This window comes from Mustelus asterias, chromosome 20 (assembly GCF_964213995.1).
Source record: "Mustelus asterias chromosome 20, sMusAst1.hap1.1, whole genome shotgun sequence".
In the NCBI taxonomy this organism is placed as follows: Eukaryota; Metazoa; Chordata; class Chondrichthyes; order Carcharhiniformes; family Triakidae; genus Mustelus; species Mustelus asterias.
This window is the reverse complement of record NC_135820.1, coordinates 71,572,760-71,595,830: the sequence shown is the minus strand read 5'-3', so window position 1 is coordinate 71,595,830 and position 23,071 is coordinate 71,572,760. Positions and strand designations below refer to the sequence as shown.

Sequence of the window (23,071 nt, the reverse complement as noted above, 5' to 3'; positions counted from 1 at the left end):
GGCTACAAGAGCAGGTCAGAGGCTGAGAATTCCACTGTAACTCACCTCCTGACTCCCCAAGCCTGTCCACCATCTACACAGCACAAGTCTGGAATGAGATGAAAAACTCTCCACTTGCCTGGATGAGTGCCCCTCCGATTACACTCAAGAAGCTTGACATTATACCAGAACAGTCTGCTTGATTGGCAGCCCATCCACATTCACTCCCTCCTCCACTGACAGACAGTGGCAGCAATGTGTACCATCTCCAAGATGCACGGCAGCATCCTCTGACAGCACCTTCCAACTCTCAACCTCTACCATCTAGACACAGGCAGCCGATGCATGGGGACACCACCATTTGCAAGTTCTCCTGCAAGTCACACACCATCCCGACTTGGAAACATATCGCTGTTCCTTCACTGTCGCCGGGGCAAAATACTGGAAATCCCTTGCTAACAGCATGTGGGAGTACCTACACCTCATGGACCGCAGCGATTCAAGAGGGCAGCTCACCACCACCTTCTCAAGAGCAATAAATGCTGCCTAGCCAGCAAAGCCCACATCCCATGAAGGAATACAAAACAACTTCCGTAATTATGAATACCAAGACAACTGATGAAGCGTTTATTGGTTTGCAATCTTATTGCTGTTCTGGCAGTCTGGATTTTACTGTCACTTCTGGACACATCTGCAACAGTAAAAAGTTTAAACTTTTTTTGCTAGATAGTTTGAATTTCTGCTTTTAAATAGTGCTGAAGCCAGTAACACATAATTTGATGTTTCTTTTGAATATTTTCCTCTTGCGCACACACAATGGAAAATAAAAAAAGGACAATAATCAAGAATAAAGACTCCTTTTAATCCATCCATCAGCAGCTGCGATAATTGATTTAAAAATATTGAACTTTGAAAGTAAACACGATTACAAAATTCAGACTTTATTTTGTTACATATTTTGACAAAGTCTTTGAAACTAAAAGTTACAAAATCTTTTAATTAAAATAGTTTCGCTATCCGACCATTGATCTCTTTCTCCCTCTCAGTCTAACTTCATCGAGTTTCTTTATCACAGGACCTGACTTTTTGGAAGCGGCCGAGTAACTCTTTAGGAAGATTTTGAACACGTTTTCCGTGTTGGGGTGACTGCTGAGGAAAGCCTTCTCCAAAACATAAAGGTCGACTCCTTTGTCCTCCGGCAAAGCGGAGGTGAAACTCAGGCCAAAGTCTATCAGTACCAAACTCAACTCTTCCTCAGGCTGCCGTATCATCATGTTTGAGGTAGTGAGGTCCCCGTGGACAACATCCTCATCGTGCATTTTTGCCAGGATCTGGCCAATTTTTTCCGCCAAGGGAAAAAGCTTTGTGGTATCCGTTGCAGCCTTCTGGGCAGAGGCGATATAGTCACGGACAGTCGTAGCCCCAACTAAATCTTCGAGGTAGATGCAACTGGCATTGTAGTCCACAAAATATACCACGGGGGTTGCAATACCTAGAAAATAAAAGAAGCAGATTACTTTCTCTGTATTTTCTTTAAACTTGGTCAAGTTGCTTGCTCCTCATCTCATGGAAGGTTTGACTCCTGTCATAGAGGCTTACAACCTGGAAACAGGCCCTTCGGCCCAACTTGTCCATGCCACCCTTTTTTTTTAAACCCCCAAGCTAGTCCTAATTGCCCGCATTTGGCCCATATCCCTCTATACCCATCTTACCCACGTAACTGTCTAAACGCTTTTTAAAAGACAAAATTGTACCCGCCTCTCCTACTATATAATAAATGCGAAGTGATGCATTTCGGTAGATCTAATGTAAGGGGGAGCTATACAATAAATGGCAGAACCATCAGGAGTACAGACACATAGAGGGACCTGGGTGTACAAGTTCACAGATCCTTAAAGGTGGCAAAACAGGTGGAGAGAGTGGTCAAGGCAGCATATGGCATGCTTGCCTTTATTGGACGGGGCATAGAATATAAAAGTTGGCATATGATGTTGCAGCTGTATAGAACGTTGGTTAGGCCACATTTGGAATACTGCGTCCAGTTCTGGTCGCCACACTACCAGAAGGATGCGGAGGCTTTGGAGAGAGTACAGAAAAGGTTTACCAGGATGTTGCCTGGTATGGAGGGTCTTAGCTATGAGGAGAGATTGGGTAAACTGGGGTTGTTCTCCCTGGAAAGACGGAGGATGAGGGGCGACCTAATAGAGGTGTATAAAATTATGAAGGGCATAGATAGGGTGAACAGTGGGAAGCTTTTTCCCAGGTCGGAGGTGACAAACACAAGGGGTCACGGGTTCAAGGTGAGGGGGGGCAAGGTTCAACACAGATGTCAGGGGGACGTATTTTACACAGAGGGTGGTGGGGGCCTGGAATGCACTGCCAAAAAAGGTGATTGAGGCAGACACGCTGGGATTGTTTAAGACTTACCTAGATAGCCACATGAACAGACTGGGAATAGAGGGATACAAAAGAATGGTCTAGTGGGCACATGAGTGGCGCAGGCTTGGAGGGCCGAAGGGCCTGTTCCTGTGCTGTATTGTTCTTTGTATCTCTGGCAGCTCGTTCCAGACACTCACCACCCTCTGAAAAAATTGCCCCTCTGGACGCTTTTGTATCTCTCTCCCCTCTCGGAATATGTTTTCAGAGCTTTTGGTCATTCTGCTACTATGCCTTGTGACTAAAGTGCGACTCCGCATGCCCTAATGAAGGTAGGCTGTTTGGTTGTATGGGGTATCACATTCTCTTATCTAATTTTAACACTCGCACGCACTTTCTAGCAGTTAGAAGTCAGGTCCATGAATCCCAACCAATTTTCCTTTCACTCGCCCAGCTCCAACAAAGTGGGTCGCTGATTTCAAACAGAAACAGAAAATGCTGGAAAACCTCGGCAGGTCTGACAGCGTTTGCTGATTTCCCACTGTGATGGTAGCAGTAACTTAAGAATCTCCTGATGACCATGAAACCATTGGTTGGTAAAACCCATCTGGTTCACTAATGTCCTTTTTAGGGAAGGAAATCTGCTGTCCTTACCCGGCCTGGCCTACATGCGACTCCAGAGCCGCAGCAATGTGGGTGACTCTCAACTGCCCTCAGGTAACTAGGGATGGGCAATAAATGCTGGCCCAGCCAGCGACGCCCACGTCCCACGAATGAATTTTTTAAAAAAGCTGATCAACTGACATGGCAGAGGCTGAAGATTGAATCCAGCTTGATTTATAACTCCATTAAACACTGCGCTGACTACTGAGCTGCTGGGGGAGCTTTAGACTCATCTTAGAGAATTATTATTGTGATTAAGAGATTCAAACTACATATAACTTTTAAGAAACTGGATTGCTGTAATAACTTTATTCCAGATCTCTATAATTTTGTAACTAATCACAGATTATATCTGCAAAGCACAGCACGATTCCCACGCCTCAACATTAAAATTGCTTGTTTTTTTTATTCATTCGTGGGACATGGGTGTCGCTGGCTGGGCCAGCATTTATTGCCCATCCCTTGTTGCCCGAGGGCAGTTGAGAGTCAACCACATTGCCATGGCTCTGGAGTCACATGTAGGCCAGGCCGGGTAAGGAAGGCAGAGTTCCTTCCCTAAAAGGACATTAGTGAACCAAATGGGTTTTTCCAACATTCGACATTGGTTTCATGGTCATTATTAGATTCTTAATTCCAGGTATTCTTCATTGAATTCAAATTCCACCATCTGCCGTGGTGGGATTCAACCCCGGGTTCCCAGAACATTAGCTGGTTTTCTGGATTAATAGTCTAGTGTTAATATTGCTAGGCCATTTAGGCCTAACACACCGTTTTCTTGCGAGACTTCTTCGCTCACTAATATAGATGTTTATCATTTTGTTTAAGTTAACATATCTGTTAAAACAAGCAAAGTCAAATTAAGCATCTGCCAACTAAAACTTGCTATAATCGGTTTTGAGATTCCAGAGACAAAGGCTGAGATTTCTGTTATAACTTTGCTCAACCCGTGATTTTCTTCCCATTATAAATGAATGGGCAGAAAATCATACTTCATTAAACATTATAACAGAGGCTACACTTCAAAGAAATACACACATCTTTGGTTTAAAGCACTTTAGTAGGACAAGGTTTTGAAAGATGCTACAGGTAAATTCAAGTCTTTCTTTCTGTACATCCGATTGGATTCACCCTAATTCAGTCTAAACTGAATTACGTTTTACGTTTATTTATTTGTGTCACAAGTAGGCTTATATTAACACTGCAATGAAGTTACCGTGAAAATCCCCTAGTCGCCATACTCTGGCACGTGTTCGGGTACACGGAGGGAGAATTTAGCATGGCCAATGCACCTAACCAGCTTGTCTTTCGAACTGTGGGAGGAAACCGGAGCACCCGGAGGAAACCCACACAGACACGGGGAGAACGTGCAAACTCCACACAGACAGTGAACCAAGCTGGGGATCGAACCCGAGTCCCTGGCGCTGTGAGGCAGCAGTGCTAACCACTGTGCCATCCCTGAATTTGCTAAATGAAGACCCAAACTGAATTCCCCAAAATTAATCCCAGTTTCTCAATGTTAATTTGAGAGGAACCAACAGCGTACTCGACATGGAACAAAAATGTTGAGAGAAAAGATAACCCTTAAAGTACGGCTTTTTGTAATAGAAAGAACCGCTGAAAGTCTAAAATTAAACGTTTTCTGCAAGGAGTTTCCATTCAAAATGTTAGCCACTGGTTTGCTTTAAGATGTTGACGGATTTCCAGCGTTTTATTTGGGAGAAAAATCCATGAGAATACATACTCACCAGCTTTCCTGCACCTAAGGAGCGAACGTACTTCCTGAGTTGTCCTGCGATGTGTAAGCTTCTTGTCCAGGGCAGTGTGTCGATAAGATTTGGGGAATCTCTCCTTCACAACAGTTGGCTTCCCAAGGAAATTGCCCCTGTAGATTTTAGCTTCGGCGCCTTGTTTGACCATCTGGAATTGCTGGAGGAAATCTTGGACCCGCAGCCTGCTGAGTGTTTCTGGGTCATCCTGCTGCGGACTTTCTGCCATCGTACCGTGGGAAGCTCAAAGGATAACCTGCAGTTAAAAGACAGAACACAGGAAAACAATGACGCAAAACTGCAATAGAAGGTAAAGCAGTGATCTCTCTCCCTTATACTGCAAAATGGGTAAAAAGTAAAGTAAAGTTTATTTATTAGTCACAAGTAGGCTTACATTCACACTGCAATGAAGTTACTGTGAAAATCCCCCAGTCACCACACTCCGGTGCCTGTTCGGGTACAATGAGGGAGAATTTAGCAAGGCCAATGCACCCAACCAGCACGTCTTTCGGACTGTGGGAGGAAACCGGGGCACCCGGAGGAAACCCCTGCAGACATGGGAAGAATGTGCAAATCCACACAGACAGTGACCCAAGCTGGGAATTGAACCCGGGTCCCTAGCAGCAGTGCTAACCACTGTGCCACCACATGGGGGAACCAACGTCTATCATCCAAAGTTACTATACAGAGTGTGCTCCTCAAATTTGTGTGTTGTGAATTCTTGAGATCAAAATTAAGACAGCAGTGCTGTAACATACACTTCTGAACTCAGTAAAGGCATTAAGCATTTCCGACACGTTGACTATTGGTCCCCTTATTTGCGGAAGGATATATTGGCCTTGGAGGGAGTGCAGAGAAGGTTCACCAGGTTGATACCAGAGATGAGGGGTGTTGATTATGAGGAGAGACTGAGCAGATTGGGTTTGTATTCGTTGGAATTTAGAAGGCTGAGGGGGGATCTTATAGAGACCTATAAGATAATGAAGGGGCTGGATAGGGTAGAGATGGAGAGATTCTTTCCACTTAGAAAGGAAGCTAGAACTAGAGGGCACAGCCTCAAAATAAAGGGGGGTCAGTTTAGGGCAGAGTTGAGGAGGAACTTCTTCTCTCAGAGGGTGGTGAATCTCTGGAATTCTCTGCCCAATGAAGTGGTGGAGGCTACCTCGTTGAATTATGTTTAAATCACGGATAGATGGATTCCTGATCGGTAAGGGAATTAGGAGTTATAGGGATCAGGCGGGTAAGTGGAACTGATCCACTTCAGATCAGCCATGATCTTATTGCATGGCGGGGCAGGCTCGAGGGGCTAGATGGCCTACTCCTGCTCCTATTTCTTATGTTCTTAAGTATTAGGCGATTCCACCTGCTCCCTGGAACACATGGCACTTTCTTCTTGCTATGTGCATTGCTTTAGACTCATTCACATTGCAATTCTAATCGATCGCTGTTTTGACCACTTAGATATTTTGGCCAACTCATTCTGTAATTGCTAAGCTGCCTCCTCCAACTCCACTACCCCTCTTAGGTGTGAATCATTGTCAAATCTAATGGCACTTGCACCAAGTCTTTTGAACACACGTCATTGATGTGAATCAGATAGTCCTAGATCACCCCATTCAATACTTCCATAAGATCCTTACAGTGCAGAAGGTGGCCATTCGGCTCGTCGAGTCTGTACTGAACCTCCGAAAGAGCATTGTACCGAGATCATAGACGGAGGAGGCCATTAGGCCCACCAAGTCTGTACCAATCACAATCCCACCCAGGCCCTACTCCCATTACCCCATACATTTACCCTGCTAATCCCCCTGAAACTAAGGGGCAATTTAGCATGGCCAATCAGCCTAACCTGCACATCTTTGGACTGTGGGAGGAAGCCAGAACACCCAAAGGAAACCCACGCAAAGACAGAGAGGTCCACTCCCCCATTCTGTCCCCGTAATCCTGCACATTGATCATGGCTAATCCACCTAGCCTACACATCTTGGGACACTAAGGGGCAATTTAGCATGGCCAATCCAACTAACCTGCACATCTTTGGACTCAGAATCCTACAATGCAGAAGGACGTCATTCGGCCCATCGAGTCTGCACCGACTACTATCCCACCCAGACCCTATCCCCATAACCACATGCATTTACCCTAGTTAGCCCCGCTGACGTTAAGAGGCAATTTAGCATGGCCAATCCACCTAACCTGCACATCTTTGGACCATGGGAGGAAATCGCAGCACCCGGAGGAAACCCACGCAGACATGGGGCGAACATGCAAACTCCACACAGGCCATGACCCAAGCCGGGATTCGAACCTGGGACCCTGGCGCTGTGTCTCAGCAGTGCTGACCACTGTGTCACCGTGCCACCCAACCCCTACATCTTTGGACCATGGGAGGAAACCAGAGCACCCGGAGGAAACTCACGCAAACACAGGTACAACATGCAAGCTCCACACAGTCAGCCAAGGCTGGAACTGAACCCAGGCCCCTGGTACTGTGAGGCAGCAGTGTTAACCACTGTGCCACCGTCCCTCTTGTGTTGACATATCCCTTCCGAGAAATACTTGTTCTTTTCCACACTAAAGCCATATTTTTATCCATTCCAGGAATTCATGCTTGGTCACCAGCTTTAGGTTTAATTAATAACCTACTGTGTAGACCTTTGCCTGGAAATCTAGATTCTTCTCATCGTGGGATTTTCCACAGTCCACTGAAACAATCACTTTCATAAGGAAGTTGGTTGGACAAGCTCTGCCCCATCGGAACCTACGTTATCTGCGGTTTACTAGGTTAGGGACCTCACCCTCGCCATTTCTGCAACTTCCTTCTGTCCCTGGGATCTCTGTTCTCCTCTAATTCTGGCCTCTTGCGCATTTCTGATTTCCACGGCTCTGTCATAGGCAGCCATGTCTTCAGCTGCATAGTCACAAAGAGTCACACAGAGATTGAACAGTTCAGGCCTACACTCTCTGGAATTTAGAAGAATGAGGGAAGATCAAATTAAGGTATACAAGATGATAAAAAGTATGGATAAAGTAGACATGGAGCGGATGCTTCCTCTTGTGGGGCATTCTGGGACGAGAGGTCATAGTCTTAGGATAAGGGGTAGCAAATTTAAAACAGAGTTGAGGAGGAACTACTTCTCCCAAAGGGTTGTGAATCTGTGGAATTCGCTACCCCAAACTGCGGTGGATGCTGGGACAGTGAGTAAATTTAAGGAGGAGTTAGGCAGATTTTTAATTGGTAATGGGTTGAAGGGTTATGGGGAGAAGGCAGGAAAATGGGGATGAGGATCATATCAGCCATGATCGAATGGCAGAGCAGACTCGATGGGCTGAATGGCCTAATTATGCTCCTATATCTTATGAACTCATGAACAAAAGTCTGGAATTCTCACTGTGAATCTCTCCCCATCTCTTTTCTCCATTATGGCACCACTTAAAATCTTCCCCCAAGCAAGGTATTGGTCACCAGGCCTGATACCTCCTTTGGTGGCCAGGTGTTCAGTTTGGTCAACCTTCTGTGAAGTATTTTGATAGCTCAGTTACATTGAAGGTGCTACATAAATTCAAGTTACAACTGCACAGATCATCAACCTGACTCCTGAAAAATCAATTCCACTACTTTACACAGAATTGAATCCATGAAAGTATTTACATAGCTCCTTTCACAACCTCAGGATTCATAGGTAACGTTCCAAGACATTGCCCAAAGTGGATATTAGTGGGATTAGTGAGACAGCCTTTTTGACCATTAGAAAGAACTGCACAAACCCAACCCTGTTCTTGCCCATCACCCACACACTAGCCCCATTCCAACAAAAGGTTACCAAGGAGTAATCAGAAGCACTTTGCTTCCATAAGGGTTCCTCTTCCCAAGCACTGAAGTCAAGTGTATGACGCTAAACATCCCTCTGGCTGAACTCAGCTGACTTGGTGCACAGACCAAGGGTGAAAAACACAGTGCATCCATGGTCCACACCACACAGTGCAAGTTACCGACTGAGCCATCAGCAGGGATTTCCTCTTGATTGAACTAAAAGCACTGCCTTCATTGGAAAAAGCGAATGGAAATTCTGATTTGTTATTTGGAGAGCCTGAAAATAGATGCGTTAGTTTTGTTAGATGCTGCAATTCTGCATTATTGAAATCAATGTATTTGTAAGCAAATCAAAAATGGCCGCCAAAAGATGTTGCAGCCCTATTCCGTAAATTCAAACTATTTCAACCCTTGATTGTTGCCTTCTTCTCCTTGTAGTATCTTACAAATCGGAAGGGGACCACTTTTCTTGTGAAGACACTTTGAAGGAATTATCCAATTTAGTCCCAGCCTTCTCCCTGTAATTCTTTGCAAAGATTCGATCAAATCACCCTTTCAGGAAGCATGTTTCTGATCATATCAATCCTCTTCGTGAAACAGTTTTCCATCAAATTGTTTTTGCCAATTATTTTAAATCAATGATTTCCCGTAATGGACCGTCCTGGCAGAGGGAACATTTTTCCCCATAGTCGCTCTATCAAAACACTTCAATTTTCAATGCCTCTATTAGGACTCATCATAAACTTCACTACTCTTAAGGACAGCAACCCCAATCTCTCAGCATAACTGAAAGTTCCTCATCCCTGGTATCATCATCTCCTCCCCCTCCACTTCTGCTTTCTCTGTTCAAAATAAAGTTAAAATTTATTAGTCACAAGTAAGGCTTACACTAACACTGCAATGAAGTTACAATGAAATCTCCTCCCCTAACTAGTGGCACAGTGGTATTAGAACATAGAACATTACAGCGCAGTACAGGCCCTTCGGCCCTCGATGTTGCACCAACCAGTGGTACCAATCTAAAGCCCCTCTAATCTACACTATTCCAATATCATCCATATGTTTATCCAATAACCACTTGAACGCTCTCAACGTTGACGAGTCCACCACTGCTGCAGGCAGGGCATTCCACGCCATTACTACTCTCTGAGTAAAGAACCTACCTCTAACATCTGTCCTATATCTCTCACCCCTCAATTTAAAGCTATGTCCCCTCATGCTAGCCAACACCATCCGAGGAAAAAGGCTGTCACTATCCACCCTATCTAATCCTCTGATCATCTTGTATGCCTCTATTAAGTCACCTCTTAACCTTCTTCTCTCTAACAATAACAACCTCAAGCCCCGCAGCCTTTCCTCATACGATTTTCCCACCATACCAGGCAACATCCTGGTAAATCTCCTCTGCACCCTTTCCAACACTTCCACATCTTTCCTATAATACGGCGACCAGAACTGCACGCAATACTCCAAATGCGGCCGCACCAGAGTTTTGTATAGTTGCAGCATGACCTCCTGGCTCCGAAACTCAATCCCTCTACCAATAAAAGCTAACACACCGTACGCCTTCTTAACAACCCTATCAACCTGGGTGCCAACTTTCAGGGATCTATGCACATGGACACCCAGATCCCTCTGTTCATCCACACTACCAAGTATCTTACCATTAGCCCAGTACTCTGTATTCCTGTTACTCCTTCCAAAGTGAATCACCTCACACTTTTCCGCATTAAACTCCATTTGCCACCTCTCAGCCCAGCTCTGCAGCTTATCTATGTCCCTCTGTAACCTGCCACTTCCCTCCGCACTGTCTACAACTCCACCGACTTTAGTGTCATCCGCAAATTTACTAATCCATCCTTCCATGCCCTCATCCAAGTCATTAATAAAAATGACAAACAACAGTGGCCCCAAAACAGATCCTTGCGGTACACCACTAGTAACTGAACTCCAGGATGAATATTTCCCATCAACCACCACCCTTTGTTTTCTTACAGCTAGCCAATTCCTGATCCAAACCACTAAATCACCCTCAATCCCATGTGTCCGTATTTTCTGCAAAAGCTAACCATGGGGAACCTTATCAAACGCTTTGCTGAAATCCATATACACCACATCAACCGCTTTACCCTCATCCACCTCTTTGGTCACCTTCTCAAATAACTCAATAAGGTTTGTGAGGCACGACCTACCCTTCACAAAACCATGCTGACTATCCCTAATCAAATTATTCCTTTCTAGGTGATTATAAATCCTATCTCACTGGGCTAGCAATCCAGAGGCCCAGAATCAAGTCTGGGGACCCGGGTTCAAATCCCGTCACGGCAGAATTTGAATTCAATACAATAAAAATCTGGAATTAAAAACCTAATGACGACCATGAAACCACAGTTCTGATGAAGTCTCATCCAAACTTGAAATGTTGGCTCTATACTCTCTCCACAGATTCTGTCAGACCTGTTGAGATTTTCCAGCATTTTCTGTTTTTATTTGATATATATTATCTCTGAAACAATTGTCAACTATCATCTGGTTCACTAATGTCCTTTAGGGACAGAAATCTGCCATCCTTAGCCAGTCTGGCCGACATGTGACTCCAGAGCCACAGCAATGTGGTTGGCTCTCAAATGCCCTCTGAAATGGAGGGCAGTTAGGAACAGGCAATATGGGCAGCACGGTGGCACAATGGTTAGCTCTGCCACCTCACAGCACTAGGGAGCCAGTTTCAATTCTGGCCTTGGGTGACTGTGTGGAGTCTGCACATTCTCCCTGTGTCTGCATGGGTTTCCCCCCACACTCCAAAGATGCGTGGGTTAGGTTGGTTGGCCGTTGTAAATTGCCCGTTAGCGTCAGGGGGATTAGCAGGGTAAATGCATGAGGTTACGGGGACAAAGCCTGAGTGGGATTGTTGTCGGTGCAGGCTGGTTGGGCTGACTGGCCTCCTTCTGCACCATAGGGATTCTATGCTAAATGCTGGTCCGGTCAGCGGCACTCATGTCCTGTAAAATGAATAAAAGTAAAATATCCCTCACCTATCTACTCACCCCTCCATCCTCACCCCTCACCCCTTACCCCTCCCAAGAATCATAGATCCCTACAGTGCAGAAGGAGGCCATTGGGCCCATCGAGTCTGCACTGACAACCATCCCACCCAGGCCTTATCCCGATAACCCCACATATTTACCCTGCTAATCCCTCTAACCTACACATCCCGGGACACTAAGGGGCAATTTAGCACGGCCAATGCACCCTACCCCGCACATCTTTCGGACTGTGGGAGGAAACCGGAGCACCCGGAGGAAACCCACGCAGACACGGGGAGAACGTGCAGACTCCACACAGGTTAGGTTGTTACTCCACCCACATCCCCATCCCCTCTTGTCACCCCCTCCCCCCTGGTCCCCTCTCCACTTTTTCTCAATCCATCCTCCTCCCCAGGCCTCCTTATCAGCCCCCCCTCCCTAGCTGCCCTCTTGGGGCCCCCCTCCTTCTCTCCCCTGTCTCTCAATGCGAGCCCCAGGCTCTGTCCGGCCTTCTCCAGCCACTTCCCCTCCGCCTCACCTTATCCTCACTATCCCGCGCCAGTTTATTCCAGAGGGAAGCTTTCTCGGCGGCTAGGGGGGTGAAATGAGTGCTGATCCTGCACTTGCTCCCTTGTTGAGGAGAAGGGGGGAGGGGGAGAGATCCGGCGGCGGTCCTCCAGCATCCCGGCTCCCACCGCGGCTCGGTGAAGCTGACATGGGGGCCGCCATCTTTAGTCCTGGCGTCCTGTGAAGGTGTAGGGAACTTGCATCTGTCCCAGGACAGTTCAGTTACTAATAAACTTGTGTTCTATTCTAAATATTACTGAATAAAACCAGGTCTTACTCTGGAATCCCCTTCAAACTTCTGTATATCCATCTCGGCCTTTAAGACTGTAAAAAAACAAACGATGACCTTGACCAAACATTAAGTTGCCCTTCCCAATATTCCTTTCTTCATTGTCTGAAGTTTACATTTTATCTCATTTTCCTCTTGTGAGACACCTTGAGACATTTTTTCCACGTTAAAGGCACCATATAAATGCAAGCTTTGTAGATGAACAAGGTGAGCCATAAAATACTTCCAAGACAACATTTCCTAAATGAATTAAAGAGAACAGTTGGATTTATTTTAGCTTAGCAGCAAAATTATATTTGCCTCACCTCGTGAGTTCAAACACGTGATATCACGGATTCTTGCCTCTGAATCAGAAAATTGGATGCTCAAGGCAGCAACCTGAGCATGTAAGTTAGGCTGATATCTCAGTACAGTACTGAGCGTGTGCAGCATTTTTGGAGGTGCCATCTGTCATAGAATCCCTACAGTGCAGAAGAGACCATTCGGCCCATCAAGTGTGCACCAACTCTCTGACACAGCATCTTTACCAAGGCCCTCACCCCTGCCCTATCCCTGGAATCCCACAAATTTACCATGGCTAATCCAGATTCTGACTGTGTACCTGAAGCACTCTTCGGAGTGGAATGGAGTTTGTGAATAAAGGGAATCTTGGGAAGGGACACCGGCCTCTGAGGAGTTAGTTCACCCACACCATCAGCAAACGTGAATGGCTGGCTCTCTATTGTCTTATCTAAACCAGTAACAAACATGGTGAATAGTTGAGGTCCCAGCACAGATCCTGGTGAGACTCTACTAGTTGCTTCCTTCGAATGCACACCCATTATTCCTACTCTTTGTCCTCGACTGTCTAACCAATCTCCTAACCAGATCAACACTTTACCTGGAATTGGTGTTTGTGGATGATCGTTTTTGCGACACAGTTGCAGCACCTGCCTACATTACCGTTGCAGAAAGAAAGAGCGGTCACTTTGGAAATACAATGAGCTCTAGAATGGACACAGCAGTTTGCCTCAAGTCAGGAGTCAGCACTGCACGGCTCTGGAGCCACATGCATCTTTTTTAACATCCCATATGTGACTCCCAATCTTTTCCAGTTGGATCACATCATCGTGAAACAAATGCCTAAAAAATTTAATCAAGAAAAGTAACAGCTGTATTTTTATTGTGAGGATAAAAGGCCAATCTAAGCACCTGAACCATGGAGATAAGAAGAAAAAGTTAAAAAGTATGAAAAAAAGTCAAAAATGCAATAACTTATGGGGTTAGGTCTATTTCTATTTTAATTGTGATATATTGATACATAAATTCATATATGTTTTTTGTAAACCGGTGCTGTGGTTTTCTCCCACAGATGCTGGCATTAGACTGGGGTAAACAGAGTAAGAAGTTTAACAACACCAGGTTAAAGTCCAACAGGTTTATTTGGTAGCAAAAGCCACACAAGCTTTCGGAGCCCCTGTTGGACTTTAACCTGGTGTTGTTAAACTTCTTACTGTGTTCCTCCCACAGTCCAGAGATGTGCAGGTTAAGTGAATTGGCCATGTTAAATTGCTGCATAGTGTCCCAAGATGTGTGGGTTAGGTGGATTGGCCATGCTAAATTGACTCTTAGTGTCCCAAGATGTGGAGGTTAGGGGGATTAGCAGGTTAAATATATGGGGTTACGGGGATAGGGCCTGGGTAAGATGCAGACTCAATGGGCCAAATGGCTTCCTTCTGCACTGTCGGGATTCTATTATTCTAATTATTATATATGCAAATTATGCATTCTGCCAGAGATAGGGGGACATTTCCCAACCATGTGGTTTAGAAATTCATCTTCATTTTCATCTTGCAGTTTCAGATAGATTTGATTTAAAAGTTTATTTATTCGTATATTAGTTCATTCACAAGCAGGCTTTCATTAACACTGCAATGAAGTTACTGTGAAAATCCCCTAGTCGCCGCACTCCGGCGCCAGTTCGGTTACACGGAGGGAGAATTTAGCATGGCCAATGCACCCTAACCGGCACATCTTTTGGACTGTGGGAGGAAACCGGAGCACCCGGAGGAAACCCACGCAGACACGAGGAGAACGTGCAGACTCCGCACAGACAGTGACCCAAGCTGCGAATCAAACCCGGGTCCCTGGAGCTGTGAGGCAGCAGTGCTAACCACTGTGCCACCTCTGGCATTTTTTTAAACAAGTCTTTTCAGCAAAAAGACATTGCCTACCCTGGCCTAAGTCTTTCATGATGTGGAGATGCCGGTGTTGGACTGGGGTAAACACAGTACGAAGTTTAACAACACCAGGTTAAAGTCCAACAGGTTTATTTGGTAGCAAATGCCACTAGCCTTTGGAGCGCTGCCCAAATAAACCTGTTGGACTTTAACCTGGTGTTGTTAAACTTCTTACTAAGTCTTTCACCCAGGATGTATGTGCATTTAGAACGGAACAATCTCATTAGTGACAGACAGCATGGTTTTGTAAGAGGGAGGTCGTGCCTTACAAATTTGGTGGAGTTTTTTGAGGAAGTGACAAAAACGGTTGATGAAGGAAGGGCCGTGGATGTCGTCTATATGGATTTCAGTAAGGCATTTGACAAAGTCCCTCATGGCAGGTTGGTTAAGAAGGTTAAGGCTCATGGGATACAAGGAGAAGTGGCTAGATGGGTGGAGAACTGGCTTGGCCATAGGAGACAGAGGGTAGTGGTCGAAGGGTCTTTTTCCGGCTGGAGGTCTGTGACCAGTGGTGTTCCGCAGGGGGCTCTGTACTGGGGCCTCTGCTATTTGTGATATATATAAATGATTTGGAAGAAGGTGTAACTGGTGTAATCAGCAAGTTTGCGGATGACACGAAGATGACTGGACTTGCGGATAGCGAAGAGCATTGTCGGGCAATACAGCAGGATATAGATAGGCTGGAAAATTGGGCGGAGAGGTGGCAGATGGAGTTTAATCCGGATAAATGCGAAGTGATGCATTTTGGAAGAAATAATGTAGGGAGGAGTTATACAATAAATGGCAGAGTCATCAGGAGTATAGAAACACAGAGGGACCTAGGTGTGCAAGTCCACAAATCCTTGAAGGTGGCAACACAGGTGGAGAAGGTGGTGAAGAAGGCATATGGTATGCTTGCCTTTATAGGACAGGGTATAGAGTATAAAAGCTGGAGTCTGATGATGCAGCTGTATAGAACGCTGGTTAGGCCACATTTGGAGTACTGCGTCCAGTTCTGGTCGCCGCACTACCAGAAGGACGTGGAGGCGTTAGAGAGAGTGCAGAGAAGGTTTACCAGGATGTTGCCTGGTATGGAGGGTCTTAGCTATGAGGAGAGATTGGGTAAACTGGGGTTGTTCTCCCTGGAAAGACGGAGAATGAGGGGAGATCTAATAGAGGTGTACAAGATTATGAAGGGGATAGATAGGGTGAACAGTGGGAAGCTTTTTCCCAGGTCGGAGGTGACGATCACGAGGGGTCACGGGCTCAAGGTGAGAGGGGCGAAGTATAACTCAGATATCAGAGGGATGTTTTTTACACAGAGGGTGGTGGGGGCCTGGAATGCGCTGCCAAGTAGGGTGGTGGAGGCAGGCACGCTGACATTGTTTAAGACTTACCTGGATAGTGACATGAGCAGCCTGGGAATGGAGGGATACAAACGATTGGTCGAGTTGGACCAAGGAGCGGCACAGGCTTGGAGGGCCGAAGGGCCTGTTTCCTGTGCTGTACTGTTCTTTGTTCTTTGTTCTTCTTTGTTCTTTGAAGCTGGTTGCAGGAATTGGTGATGAGTAAACCCGATAGATAATATTCAATTTCAATGTCTAGGATATCAAGATGGCTGACACTTCACCAGTTGCACTGTGTTCTACGGCTGATGAGGAAACTTTGAGACCAGAGATGATAGCAGGCTGGGAAATGTAACATGGAAGCTGAACATGTGAACATGTGTTATCATGTATCCAGATTTTAAGCGTGCCGTAATTAAACCGTAGACTGACAAGCTGATGTTCTCCACCCTCACTGGTCGAACCACCATGTGAATAAAGAATGATATGGACAACGCTCAATGGCATTGGGCCACACATTCTATATGTTTATGTACTTTTTAATACATATTTCAATAAAATACCTGCAATGTGAAACATTCCGTGTTAGCTGGTGTCTATGTGAGCCATCCTTCTCAGCTGTTTTGGATTATTATATATTATATATTATTATAGTATAGTTTAATGCAACACTGCAACTCTTTCAGGCTGGGGAATAGTGTTCCTAGTGTATCTAAAAATTCTCAGCTTGAAACAGTTTAGATGTCTTGAGGAAATCAAATCAAATCAAATCAATAGGATTACATCATTCAGTATTTTTAGCCTGTTTCGCCATCCATTGTTGATCTTGGCCTCAGCTCTGTAGAATCATAGAATCCCTACAGTGCAGAAGGAGGCCCTTCGGCCCATCGAGTCTGCACCGACCACAATCCCACCCAGGCCCTATTCCTGCAACCCCACATATTTACCCTGCTAATCCCCTGACACTAGGGTCAATTTAGCACGGCCAATCAACCTAACCCGCACATCTTTGGAGCACGTCTTTCTCAATGTTTCCTTTTACACCCCCACCTGACAAAAATCTATGAATCTCAATTTTTAAAAAATTTCATTTGATTCAGGACTCAAAGGGCGGAACTTTCCGGCCGCACTCGCCCCGAAACCGGAAAATCCCGCTCGAGATCAATGGGCATTTCCATGGAAAATCCATAGGTTGGGATTTTCCGTCAGTGCACCCCACCGCCCCCGCCCCCCCACCGGCCCCCCACCCTTCTTCTGGCAGTGGGGACGGCTTGCCACTGGTTGCCAGTGGGATTTTCCGATATCCATGGTTGCGTGGTTTGCCAGCCCTGCCAACGAGAGGGGCTGGAAAATCCTGCCCCCTACCCTCTTGGGGAGACAGTTTCAGATTTCTACTAACATTCGTATGAAAAGAAAGCTTTAAATTTCAATGCCAACTCTAATTTTAAGTGTATATATAACCTGTTGTTCTAAATTCCCCCATCAGAGGAAGTAGTTTTTCTGTATCTACACTCTCAAACATCTTTATCATTTCATATGTCTTAAATAGATCGCCCTTCTAAACTCAAGGCAATCTCACACCTTCCGCAACTGCATCTTTCCACATGTGCTTTATGAAGTGAAACATGACCTTTTGTACAAATTAATTTGGGATAGAGTACATCGGAATGAATAGTTTTTTTTCATTCATTTGTGGGACATGGGCACGCTGGCTGGCCAGAATTTATTGCCCGTCCCTGGTTACCTGAGGACAGTTGAAAGCCAACCACATGTGGTAAAATCCCCTGGTACTTCACAGCTGCGTTATCAGACAAAATTTGACAATGAGCCACATAAAGAAACATTAGGACAGGTGACCGGGTGCTTTTTAAAAAATTCTTTCATGGGACATGGATGTCGTTGGCTGGACAGCATTTATTGCCCATCCCTCGTTGCTGAGGATAGTTGAGAGAAAACCACATTGCTGTGGCTCTGGAGTCACATGTAGACCAGACCAGGTAAGGACGGCAGATTTCCTTCCCTAAAAGGACATTAGTGAACCAGATGGGTTTTTCTGGCAATCGGCAATGGTTTCATGGTCACCAGTAGGTTTTTAATTCCAAATATTTTTTATTGAATTCAAATTCTACCATCTGCCATGATGGGATTCAAATCCGGGTCCCCAGACATTAGCTGAGTTTCTGGATTAATTGTCTGGCAATAATACCACTAGACTATTCTCCTGGGGAGGAGCTCATACTGATGTGCTGCACATTTGGAATAAGAGATTCCGCTCCAGGTCCTGCCAACGGTCCATCAAACAAAATTCACAACTGTATGTCCCAGGTTAAAACCACACATTTAAGTTTATTTTAAAGTAAAATTAAACAGAAGAAAATGCAAACACTGTAGATTAGTCTAGATTACAGAAATTGACTTACAGTTCCTGTTTCAAATAAGACATCTAAAAATTATAGCTGTTCTTTGCAATATAACACATTCATTTTGGGGCTAAAGAACAAAGAACAAAGAACAATACAGCACAGGAACAGGCCCTTCGGCCCTCCAAGCCCGCGCCGCTCCCCGGTCCAGGATTGAATCCTGAATCCAGGATCCCCGCCCAATGTTTGTCGTTCAAGGTTTACATATAAAATTGAATAATTGCAACATGTTCAGTTAGCCTTCGGTTGTTAGTTGGCAGATAAAGAAAGGATTATGTGAAGAAAGTTTCAAGAATTATAGTCTGATTTGATTTAACACATTGTTTGACTGACAAATGTCAAAAGAACACAGCAATTGTCTGACTGGTGTTACTGAAACAAAGCTATTCCTGTTTTAATCGCAGAATTGCTATGATGCACAAGGAGGCCATTTGGTCCATCATGTCTGCACAGGTTCTCCAAAGGTGCAACATGACTTATTGCCATTCTGCTCTCTTTTCCCCTACCTCTGCATGTTGTTTCCATTCAAGTACCCATCTAATGCTTTCTTGAATGTCTCAATTGAACCTGCCTCCATCACACTTACAGGCAGTGCATTCCAGGTCCAAAACGCCCTTTGTGTGAAAAGTTTTTTCTCACATCACATTTGCTTCTTTCGCAAAAACACTTTACATCCGTGCACTCTCGTTCTTGATCCTTTCACGAGCAGGAACAGTTTCTCCCTGTCTACTCTGTCCAGCTCCCTCACGATTTTGAACACCTCTATCAAATTGCCTCTTAACCTTCTTCTCTCCAAGGGGAATAGTCCCAACCTCTCCAATCTATCCTCATAATTGAAGTTTCTCATCCCTATTCTTGTGAACCTCTTCTGCATTCTTTCCAATGCATTCACGTTCTTCCTCCAGAATGGCACTCAGAAATGTACATAGCTGAGGTCTAACTCGTGTCTTGTATAAGTTCAGCATAACCTCCTTCTTCTTGTACTCAGTGCCCCTATTAATAAAGTCCAGAATAATATATGCTTTATTAGCTGCTCCCTCCACCTGTCCTGCCACCTTCAATGGTCTCTGCACATATACGCCCACGCCCCTCTGCTCCTGCACCCCTTCTAGAATTTTACGCCTTATTTTATATTGGCCGGAATTCTCCGACCTTGCCCATGACTGGGATTCTCCCGTCCTGCAGCAGTGAATGGAGATTTGGCTGAGCACCGAGTTCTCCGTTCTTGCTGGGAGTGGTAGTCGAGACAGGAGAATTCCGAACATTTTCTTTCCATGTTCTTCCTGCCAAAATACATCACCTCACACTCACTGCATTGGACTTGATCTGCCACCTCCATCAACTTGTCTGTGCCCTTTTGAAGTTAAATATTTTATTCTCTGTACATGGGCATTGCGGGCAAGACAACTAGGGATGGATTTCCAAGTTTGCAAGTTTTATTGCAAACTTGGAAATCCATCCCTAGTTGTCTGTAGGGCATCTTCTTAATGGCTATTTGACACAACTGAGGTCAATGCTTGGTCAATTCAGAAGGCAGTTAAGAACCATATTGATGTAAAACTAGAGTCCTGTATAGACCATAGCAGGTACAGACATAAGAAAGAAGGGCAGGATTAGGTCCCAATGTTCCTTCACATTTCAATAGGATCTTGGCTGAATTTCTACCTCAACACTTTCCCACCCTATTCCCAGATTTCTCGTTCTTTTAGTGTCCAAAGGGGCAGCAGATTTTTTTTCTTTCTGAAAATAATTTATCAGTTGGGATTAAGAATTTAAGAAATAGGAGCAGGAATAGGCCACTCAACTCTTCAAGCCTGCTCCACCATTCATTGAGATCATGGCTAATCTACACTTCAACCGCTATCATCCTACACCATCCCCATATCCCTTGACATTTTTAATATGTAGAAATTTATTCATCTCACTCTTGAACGTACTCAGTGACTGAGTCCTCCAGGGCAGAGAATTATAAAGATTCACCACTCTCTGCGTGAAGAAATTAATTCCTCCTAATCTACCTCTTATTCTGAGATTGTGTCTCCTGGTTCTAGGCCATCCAGCTAAGGGAAGCATCCTTCCTGAATCTACCCTGTCAGGCCCTGTAAGAATTTTAGTATGCTTGAATGTTTTCACCTCTCATTCTTCTAAACTCCAGAGAACAAAGGCCCAGTCAATTTCATCTTCCCTCACAGATTAATCCCGCCATCCCAGGAATTAATTTAGTGAACCTTCATTGCACTCCTCCTATGGCGGGTATGTAGCAAGATTCTATATAATTGCAGTAAGGCACATCACTTCTATACTCGAATCTTCTTGTAATTAGGCCAAAATATATTTTTCTTACACCTGCATGTTAGCTTTCAGTGATTCATAAACAAGGGCACACAAGTCCACTGAAGTTCTCTCACCATTTAAGAAATTCTGTGTTTCTGTTTTTCCAAAGTGGATAACCTCACATTTTTCCACACTGCAATCCCTCTCCCATTTCTTTTGCCCACAGCAAGTCCCAAGCTGCTCACGAATGAAAAGAAACGATGCATTGTGGCACCAAACAGTGCAGAACTTCAATCGTTTGCACTGAATATGACAGAACATTTAACACAAGAACTTTGCCTGATTTCTTTTCTATCGGCCAGCTACAGGTTTTCTGTTGTGACTCCAAACTTTGCACGACCTAAACACAATAGCACAGTAAGAAAAAAAACTTTTGGCAACTTCTGAATTTTCTTTGATCTTTGAACGGCCGCACACATTTTAATAGTTTTGTGCTCCTGAACAAAATTAATCTGACACCGATGGAGTCATGAATAGTTAGTTGACCTAGTTATTCAGGATTGAATAATGCAGGTTGTGAAATTTATTATTAAATGCTGGAGATTTCTCAGTTGTCTCCAGAAATTAGTGGAGCGACTCTTGGAAATTTGACTCCTTGTAATTTGCCTCACTACAGGCAATTAAATAAATTGGATTAGTGCACGTTATCATAGAATCTCTACAGTGCAGAAGGAGGCCATTCGGCCCATTGAGTCTGCACCGACCCCAATCGCACCCAGCCCCTATCCCCATAGTCCCACGTATTTAGCCTGCTAGTCCCCTTGACACTAAGTGGCAATTTAGCACGGCCAATCAACCTAACCCGCACATCATTGGAGTGTGGGAGGAAACCGGAGCACCCGGAGGAAACCCACGCAGGCACGGGGAGAATGTGCAAACTCCACACAGACAGTGACCCAAGCCGGGAATCGAACCCAGGTCCTTGGCGCTGTGAGGCAGCAGTGCTAACCACTGCGCCACCGTGCCGCCCATTTATTATTATATTATCAATAGCTAGTTGGAAGGAGTAGGCTCAGTGATCTCTCTTGTAACCTGCTGATAAAAGCAGGGCAGAATGGCTCCAGAGACAGGATACAAGATTTTTCTTGATTCTCATAGAAAGTAAAGTAAAGTTTATTTATTATTTATTAGTCACAAGTAAGGCCAAAGATGTTAACACATTAACACTGCAATGAAGTTATTGTGAAATTCCCCTAGGAAGGTGGCCCATAATTTGGCGCAATGGAACCAGTGGTCAGTTCAGTCCATAATGGCCATCAGTGGAGTGGGAAAGTAACTTTGCACAAGACTGGCACCATACTAAATGGGATAGACTTCAAACATATCTCGAACTCAGGACTGGGCATCCACGAGGGTCATCAGCAACAGCAGAATTCTACTCAACCACAATCTGTAACCTCATGGCCCAGCATGTCCCCCTCTCTACCATTCCCACCAAGTCAGGGGGGGTCAACCCTGGTTCAATGCAGGGTGCAGGAGAGCATGCCAGCAGCAACACCAGGCATACGTAAAGGTGAGGTGTCCACCTGGTGAAGCTACAACACAGGATTACTTATGTACCTAAAGGTATTAGCAGTAAGTAATAGACAGAGCTAAGCAATTCCATAATCAACAGATCAGATCTAAGCTCTGCAGTCCTGCCACATTCAGTTGTGAATGGTGGGGGAAAATTAAACAGCTTACTGGAGGATTGTCCCCATCCTCAATAATGGAGGAGCCCAACACATCGACGCACACGATAAAGCTGAAGCATTTGTGGTAAACTTCAGTCAGAAGTGCCAAGTAAATGATCCATCTCGTACTTCTCCAGAGGCCCCCAGCATCAGAGGTGCCAGTCTCCAGCCAATTCAATTCACTCCATGAGATATTAAGAAACAGCTGAAGGTACTGGATACTGTAAAAGCTATAGGCCCTGACAATATTCCAGCAACAATACTGAAGACCCTAAGCTCCAGAACTTGCTGTGCCCTTAGCCACGTTGCTCTAATACAGCTAGAAACTAGCATCTACCTGGCAATGTGGAAAATTGCCCAGGTATACCCTGTACACAAGAAACAGGACAAATCCAACCCGGCCAATTAACCATCCCATCAGTCTACTCTCGGTCATCAGTAAAATGATGGATGGGGTGCTATCAAGTGGCACTTGCTCAGCAATAACCTGCTCACTGAGGAGTATTCCTCAGGAGTTGAATGACTCTGGTGGAACCCAAACTGAGTTTGGGTTCCACCAGAGTCATTCAACTCCTGACCTCATTACAGCCTTGGTTCAAACACGGAGAAAAGAGCTGAAATCC

At 45.0% G+C, this 23,071-nt stretch overlaps 1 protein-coding gene across 1 annotated transcript; it reads right to left on the bottom strand.

Moving 5' to 3' along the window:
- Window positions 1-820: 820 nt before the first annotated feature.
- Window positions 821-12,360, bottom strand: tp53rk (TP53 regulating kinase). Its single transcript, XM_078236166.1, has 3 exons — window positions 12,160-12,360; window positions 4,764-5,040; window positions 821-1,471 (listed from the first exon to the last, which is right to left on the bottom strand). The coding sequence occupies exons 2-3, from the start codon at window positions 5,011-5,013 to the stop codon at window positions 993-995; spliced, it is 729 nt and encodes a 242-aa protein (XP_078092292.1). The 5' UTR covers window positions 5,014-5,040; window positions 12,160-12,360; the 3' UTR covers window positions 821-992.
- Window positions 12,361-23,071: the final 10,711 nt, after the last annotated feature.